Raw genomic sequence first — 7,897 nt, forward strand, 5'->3', positions numbered from 1 at the left:
GAAGTGTTACCTTCCTTGTTCTTGACTGGAACTAACTCAGACATGTATTGACATACTAGCACAAAATTTGAAAACAAATGACATGTCAGATTCAAGTCACTAGATTGAGTGTAGAGATGATTAATATATTTATACTGTCATAAAAATTTTTAGGCCTCATGTTCATCAAATAAAATGGAACATTTATGATAATACTGGTATTATTGGTGCTGTATTTTTGCTCGCCTGCCTAATTGAAAAAATGTGTTGATATTGTTCACTAAAATGAAAACTATTAAAATCTGTTTCATGAACTCGCACTGTTCCAAATTATTATGCAAGTGACATATCAGTAGGATTTCAGCACACTAAACATTACGATTTTATTTTATTTTATTTTATTTCACATATCTTTTTAGATATCTGGTCTCAATTCCAGACAGGTTTGTAAAATATTTTGCCATGTCTTCTTAGGTAAATGGAAATTGGTTGTTCCACATTAAGCAAGTCAGAGTTCTAATGCAATATGGGGAGGAAGAAAGCTCTTTCTGAAGAAGAAAAGCATGAAATAGTGCAATATCTTGCAAAAGGCATGAGAACTAATATTTTGCAAAAACTGAATAGAGGTGATCGAATTATTAAAAGATTTGTGAGTGATTTAGAGCACAGAAGAGCTCGGTCAAAGACTTAAGGAAAGTTTCTGTCAAACAAATGAATTGTATTAAAAGGGCAGCTAAAAAAACACATCTGAGAAGCAAACAGGTATTTGAATATTAAAATAACACTGATGCATAACTCACGTCCTAGAATAGTCAATGACATATTTAGTAGTGGGTAATCATGTTTACAACATGTAAATAAATAAAACCTACAAAAGCATGATTTTCCTATAGGCCAAACATCACTTTTGGCCACTGTATGTGAAGAGAATATTCCCAAGAGTAAAAACACATGTTGTTCATCTGATTAACAGTATGGGCTCAGATAGCAGAGAACTCCTTATCTGATTCTTTACGCAATAGCGTCAAAACAACAACAGAACTTTGGCCCTTAAACCAATCGGGTGGCAAAGCCAGTCTAACAAGTTTTTCTTTCTTTCTTTTAACAGAAAAATATGCAAAGTTACTGCAAAGAACAGGCTTGTTATATGAGCACGGCACATCCATTTAATTCATATAATCTGAAATTGTATTTGTGACAATTAATATAGGCTACATATTATTTCTTGTAAAAATGCGGTTTAAAGGAAGTGCACACCCTTATGACGCAACACTATTTACACATTGACCACAGAGGAGACATTAAGTGTAAAGAATCTCTTTTCACATAAAAGACATTGCACATCAGAATGATGAAAGGACTAACAAGAATGGTGACACCGTTGTCGTTTTTTGGAACATAAGCAGTCGATGTTGTTTAAGCTTCCTTTAACTCAAACACTGCTGCCAAAATCTGTACAAAGTTCTAAGCACTAAATGCCAAATAATCTAGATTTTTTTTCTCTAAGCCAATATAGTTAGTAACAAACTCTTATGTACTTATTTGCAAAACCAGTTCTGTGTCTAGAAATGTGGAGATTCCCTGGCATTACCAGAAGAGGCATTGATGAGTCACTTAATTAAGAAAAAAAAAAACATGACCAAGTCTCCAAGAATCAGGCCTTGTTTTGAGGAGGGCAAAACAAGTTCCTTGTTTTGTGAGAAGGCAAAGACTACAAAATATACACCACTGAAACAGAGCCAAATAACTTCTAAATCATACCAATTCCCCTCAGTATACACTTTGAAATGGAGATCCTGCTCATTCAACTAACAATACTTTGCTTATTTTACACAACTTTAACATTTTAGAACTTACTTAAATACCTGCCACCATGGGAAATAATTGTGCAAATTAAACATACTTGTGGATCTATTGTCATACCATGTTATTACAGAAGTAATGAGACATTTTGCATTCGCAGTGCTGACTACCCTTTTTGACTAAATGAGGTCATAACCAAAGAGTTTTATATAATAAAAGGAAGTGGCAGGTACCAGAGATCGCGCGAGAGAGAGTGTGAAAGAGAGAGAAAGAGAGAGAAAGAGAGAGAAAGAGAGAGAGAGAGAGAGAGAGAGAGAGAGAGACAAAGACCAGATTTATCCTTCCTATCTTCTCCAAAAAAAAAAAAAGGTCTCCCTCTGGTGGACAGTCAATGCATTTTTCATTTTTCAACAGATTTTTCTCAATCCCCAATATAGTTTCATGCTTGGCCAGATCCATAATGATTGAGCATCTGCTCTTCATAGTCTCACAGGCTCCAGTATCAGCTCACATTTAAAACTGACATGATGTTTAAGACTTTCCATTACAAGTCAATAGTTCCTTTTACTTTGAATTTCTTCGCCGACCGCTCACTAGAGCGCAGTTCAAACTTGCTGCCATAGATGTGAGTTACGAAATCACCAATCTCCATACTGAACACACTGTTCCTCTTCGGTATTACTGTAGAGAGAGAAAGAGAGGAGGGAAAAAATGTCAGTAATCCAGAGGGAATTACTGAAGAGCATATTTCTACAGTATAATGAATAATCAACACTATTTGAAAGGTTAAAGTGGCCTCTGTAAAGCAACTGTCAAACAAAATAGACTTTGTTCTCAGGTTCATTTGGAAAAGAGGGTTCTGAGAGGTGGCTAATGACTGTTGTGAGGAAGTGCGTTCATGACACAGACAGTAAGAAGATTTGACTTCAATCTGTCTGTCTTATCAGATTTTCACAACACAATAACAATATTATAGCAATATCTACAGAAATGTTGCAAAAAAAAAATGATGCTACCAGACAATACATCTTTAACTTTGTTTATTTAGCGTTTTCTCTTTTTTAGCCAATGAATCACTCTAAACATGAGTGTAGGGGAGAGATCATTTGTAACTATAACTGTACAAAAAACAAACCAACAAAAACTTAGTTGATCAGACTGGGTTGTCTAAGACTACGTCATTTTACCAAATGCAATCAGGGAATCCACTGTGGATCTTTTTTGTTACATCACAAAGAGCATGCAGACTCACACAATATGCAATAAAGTCTGTCGCATTATTATATCTTGTGTTTACATACCTGGTGTTTGGAAATGAAAATGTGAGAGACAGTTCTGGCTGGGCATTATTAACTATTTTGATGACAGACTAAATCTAAATGTTGGTTTAGTTATTCTGCATTTCAGATGCAGTATAATGAAATTGGTCTGCAGCTAATTCCAGCTATCCAATCACAACCCCTGTTGAGGCAAAGTCACACGAGTTCTTTGTTGCGCATTGAGGGATTTATTTCTTATAAATGTGTTTCTATCATAGCTCGTGTGCATGTCTTCTTATCAGGAAAAAAAAAACGTATCCACCTCAATACATTTTTATGCACATTCTTAGAATTTAAGTGCATTTCAGTGTTTCCATACAGCATTTTTGCAATGCGATATCCAAAAGTTTATGTAAAATTAGATGGATAGAAACATAGCTACAGTTATTGTCAGTACCGGTATATTGTGCCACACAGTGGACAATGATAAAATAGCCCGACAGCTGCATGCAAGACAAAAGACTGGCAATTGATGAGCATAGCAAACATTTACATAATGTTATTTTGACTTGATTACAACGCATAAAGGCACAGGGGAAAAAATAGCTGATAATTTCACTTATTTGACTTTTTTTGCACTCAAAAGCTCCTCCTTCCTTTATCTAGTGGACAGAAAGCTTGGCATCTTTGACACACTGACTCATATTCTTGAAATGCTGTGAAACCTATAGCTTATATATACGCATATACCTTTTAGTTTGTCCTCTTTTGTAATGATTTTGAAGATGTGCTTCATTTCCTGTACCAAGATGCCAGTTAGACCCACATACGAAGGGCACTTTGATCTGACAACTATGGGGGGGGAGAGAGAGAGAGAGAGAGAGAGAGAGAGAGAGAGAGAGAGAGAGAGAGAGAGAGAGAGAGAGAGAGAGAGAGAGAGAGAGAGAGAGAGAGAGAGAGAGAGAGAACATAAGGTTCCACTTTATGCTCAAAATATCAACAATAAATCAGAAATCTGGATATACTGCCACTAAACCAAAAATGTGTGCCTTTGTGTGCAGACGTTTTCAAATATGCATGCCGTTGTACCTGTTAAGACAGCACCATGGAAATCAGCTTTCAAGAGCTTCTGCTGGATCATCTGTGGGTTGCTGTTCAAAAGAAACAGGCAGCACATTCATGGAGCGTTAGCTAGGGTGACCATACGTCCTCTTTTTCCAGGTCATGTCCGGCCGGGATTTCGAGATCGCCCAAAATATCCGGGATTCGGCTTTTGCTTTCTCGTCGCCATTAATTTTGTTTACATGCACACCTTTTGATTCAATAGGACTGAATTAATTCCGATTGGTGAATCTGAATGTAGTGTTTACATGAACGCTAAACAAGTGATCGGTTGATGTGCGTTGCTAAGAAAATTCCTGTGTTTTCGTCTCGATCGGGATCCGTGTGAAGCAGAATGCATGACCTGCAAAGCTGGCATGTACGTGTCAGTGTCAAATAATGTAAACATAATGAATGGTGACTGTAGAAAGCAAAAGCCGAATCCCGGATATTTTGGGCGATCTCGAAATCCCGGCCGGACATGACCTGGAAAAAGAGGACGTATGGTCACCCTAGCGTTAGCAAGACTTGAAATTATACCCATGAGCAAGAAATTCTGAAGAGCATCTTCCTAAAAGTATGACCTTTCTGGTTTCAATCCATTGCACAGATCCTCAATGTACTGTTTCCATAGCTCATGCAGAGGCAAGAAGAGTTCATATCTACAATGATATCCATAGACAAAGACATGATTTTAGTGATAAGCTGAAGTTTCGCTGATATAATGTAGCCTAGTGCATGATACAAGATGAAAGAGTAAACATAATGATGAATACAGACTTTTGATGTTCAGGTTTGAGCTGGAATATTTTCAGCTGTCTTCTTTCTTTGGCATTCAGTCCCTTGGCCTTGCTTTTCTTTCCCTTCTTTTTCTGTCTTTTAAATTCCAGCACTACCGCCTTGCGCAGCATCATATCCTCAATGGCTGCATCTTTCATTTGGGGAAGGCTATTTTTCAGGAAGGCTTTGGTGAAAGCCTCCGCTTTCGTTGTAGTTGAAGACTGTGAAAAGTGAAAATTCAGAATCTTATTTACTAGTTTGTTACAGTGTGAGCCGATCTGCAACAATGAATTGTTTCATGTTTCATGACCCAGAGACCCCCCAAAAAAGCTAGACTTTCTCAGTAACAGTTTACACATTAGCAGAATAAACAGAATTATTCATATTCTACATTATGAAATGCTTAACTGATCATTAATTAGAACGTCGAAAACCCACGGAACAGCTTGAATTAAAAAACTAATGTTAATGATAGTGAACAGTCACCTCAACTCCCAAAAGAGCGCTTTCCTTTGACGGTATCGAACACTGCACCACATCTGTGAACGTGAAAACAGATCAAATATAACATATTACGCTTGTCCTTCATTTTGTTTTCGTTGATAAATTACCTTCACTGTATGCATGTTTAACACAGAAACAGGATCCAAGATTGTCACAACATAATGCATTAAAAAATATAAGATAATAGGATCTTGATCAATATAATACCACCATAAAACTTACGTTCCATAGTTCAAAACAGTAACACAGGCTCCAAAAAATGCTGCGGCTAGAATCACATGTGACAGGAAGACGAGCTGATCACCGATAAGGATGGCTGAAGCGAAACAGTCGTTCCGAAGCTTTGCGAGATCCCGAAGCGCAGATGTGTCGAAACACTGATCCGAAGCGTGATTCGAAACACCCATGTCACGTGACTATGACCAAACGAAGCCTCGAAGTGTTTCACTAGTGTTTCATCAGGTGTGGTCCGCCGAATCAGCGTTTGATTGACACGGTCGGGAACAGACCACACAATCGCACATCTGTATAAAAGTGAAATAAACGCATTTTGACCTCGTGGGTTTTTGTGAGAGGAGTTTGATTTTGAGATAGCGGATTTTTGGTGATATAGTGACATAGTGCGATTTGATTAGTTATAGGCAATTTAGATTTACATTTAAATGTACACAACACATTGACTGATAGGCTAGAGACAGACAGAGTATACATATAGTGACACATTAATAGATACATAGATATAAATATATATAGACAGCTAGATTAATAGATAGATACATATATAGATAGATTACAGATACATATATAAATACATATATTATAGATCGATACATATATAGATACATAGATTATAGATACATATCTAGATACATAGATCGATTCATATATAGATAGATTTGGATAGATAGATAAAATGGAGGCTCCCCAGAAGAGATGCCGTACATCAGTGGTGTGGGAGCATTTCCATTTAGAAACCCCAAATAAAGTGAGATGTGTGTATTGTGATCGGCAGCTAGCCTACTGCAACAATACATCATCCATGATGCGCCATTTGACAAGCAACAAGTGTCCCTTGTGAGAGGATTTTTTCAAAGGCTGGAGAAATTATCTGTAAAAAAAGAAGTAGGCTAAGTCCTTCCACAGCAGATAAATTAATATTTTTGAATAAAAATCTCTAAAAAAGTGAGACATTGTGGCTTGATTTCTTTTATTAATATTCATTTTTCATGACCAAAATAACATTATGCACAGTGAGGAGCCTATAGGTTACAAGCTTCACATATTAGAACATTATAATAATAAAAAAACAACACATTTTTTTAATGGCTCGTCAAGGTTGTTTCAGATCAACACCTGCAAGTGACCACTAGGTGTCACCGTTGAGACGGGTGTCGGATTGATTCGAAGCCTCGAAACAATATGGCACATTTGGTTCAACTGTTTCATTGGTTCACGAGGCCTCGATTTTGCCATCACTAATCACCGATTCAGACCGAAGAAATCGAGCACGGCATCATTCACCACACAATTATAGTCCAAAATAACAATAATAAAACTTGGTAGGACCTTTATTATTAGCCAATTTGCAGACGACAGTCTTTTATTTCTTAAAAATAAAGAGGTGCTTCCATTAGTTATTGATAACATTTCTATCTTTTCGGCATCAGGCCTGACCCGAAACTTTAAAAAGTGTGAATGGCAATACATAATTGTGATTTAGAAGATATAGAGGGCATTCAAGTGAAAAATTAGGTTGAGTACCTAGGGGTTATGATTACCAAAAATGTTGTTAATAGAGATCTTTCAAATTTTAACTAAAAAGTTAAAAGTGAAAAATTAAAAGTAGGCTATGACCAAATCCTTAAATCACTGGTTATCTCAAGACTTATCTATATTGGGTAGAATCATCTTGACTAAAATTGAGGGAATATCTATTTATCCCATGCTTTGTATACTGCCCCAAAAGTAGTTAAATCGGTTCATTTTATTTAATAAAAATGTATATGGAAAAATAAATCACATTATTTACGTAAATTCAGTTAAAGAGAATGAGGCTTGAGAGCCATTGATTTTGAATCTCTTCTTGGTACATTCCAAATTAAGTGTCTGAAAGAGTGTTTAACAAAGTCACACTCAATATTGTACCATATTCCAAATCACATTTTCTTTTTAAATTGGCGGCCTTGAATTTGTGTTCCTGAACTTTTGAAGTTATCCAATTTTCATAAACAAGTAGCCTACTGCTTTTTTGAAAAATGATGTTTACCCATAACTTCTCCCCTCACAACTCCACCCTTTGGAACAATAGGGCTGTAGGAAATCTCTGTTCAAAAGTGATTGGTATAGTAAAGGCATTTTTTTTTTTTCATGATTTATTAGATGATAATGGGTATTTATTATGTCATAATGATTTTATTAACAAATATAGATAAGGTATGCAATGCTATACTGTTAAGAATAATCCAAAGCAG

At 36.2% G+C, this 7,897-nt stretch overlaps 1 protein-coding gene across 1 annotated transcript; it reads right to left on the reverse strand.

Moving 5' to 3' along the window:
• Positions 1-345: 345 nt before the first annotated feature.
• pop4 (POP4 homolog, ribonuclease P/MRP subunit) lies at positions 346-5,734 on the reverse strand. The gene is made up of 7 exons (XM_082161794.1): positions 5,649-5,734; positions 5,409-5,461; positions 4,923-5,143; positions 4,727-4,804; positions 4,131-4,192; positions 3,792-3,893; positions 346-2,463 (listed from the first exon to the last, which is right to left on the reverse strand). The coding sequence occupies exons 1-7, from the start codon at positions 5,653-5,655 to the stop codon at positions 2,327-2,329; spliced, it is 660 nt and encodes a 219-aa protein (XP_082017920.1). The 5' UTR covers positions 5,656-5,734; the 3' UTR covers positions 346-2,326.
• Between the last annotated feature and the right edge of the window lie 2,163 nt (positions 5,735-7,897).

Source organism: Leuciscus leuciscus (assembly GCF_965113295.1).
Source record: "Leuciscus leuciscus genome assembly, chromosome: 2".
NCBI classification, from domain to species: Eukaryota; Metazoa; Chordata; class Actinopteri; order Cypriniformes; family Leuciscidae; genus Leuciscus; species Leuciscus leuciscus.

What these genes read in the sequence shown, in the direction of transcription:
- pop4 (XM_082161794.1), bottom strand. An exon ending in GCGCTCTTTTGGGAGTTGAG is followed by an intron (nt 5,144 to 5,408) that starts GTGACTGTTCAC and finishes CACTTTTCACAG; the next exon opens with TCTTCAACTACAACGAAAGC. An exon ending in AATGGATTGAAACCAGAAAG is followed by an intron (nt 4,193 to 4,726) that starts GTCATACTTTTA and finishes TCTTTTGAACAG; the next exon opens with CAACCCACAGATGATCCAGC.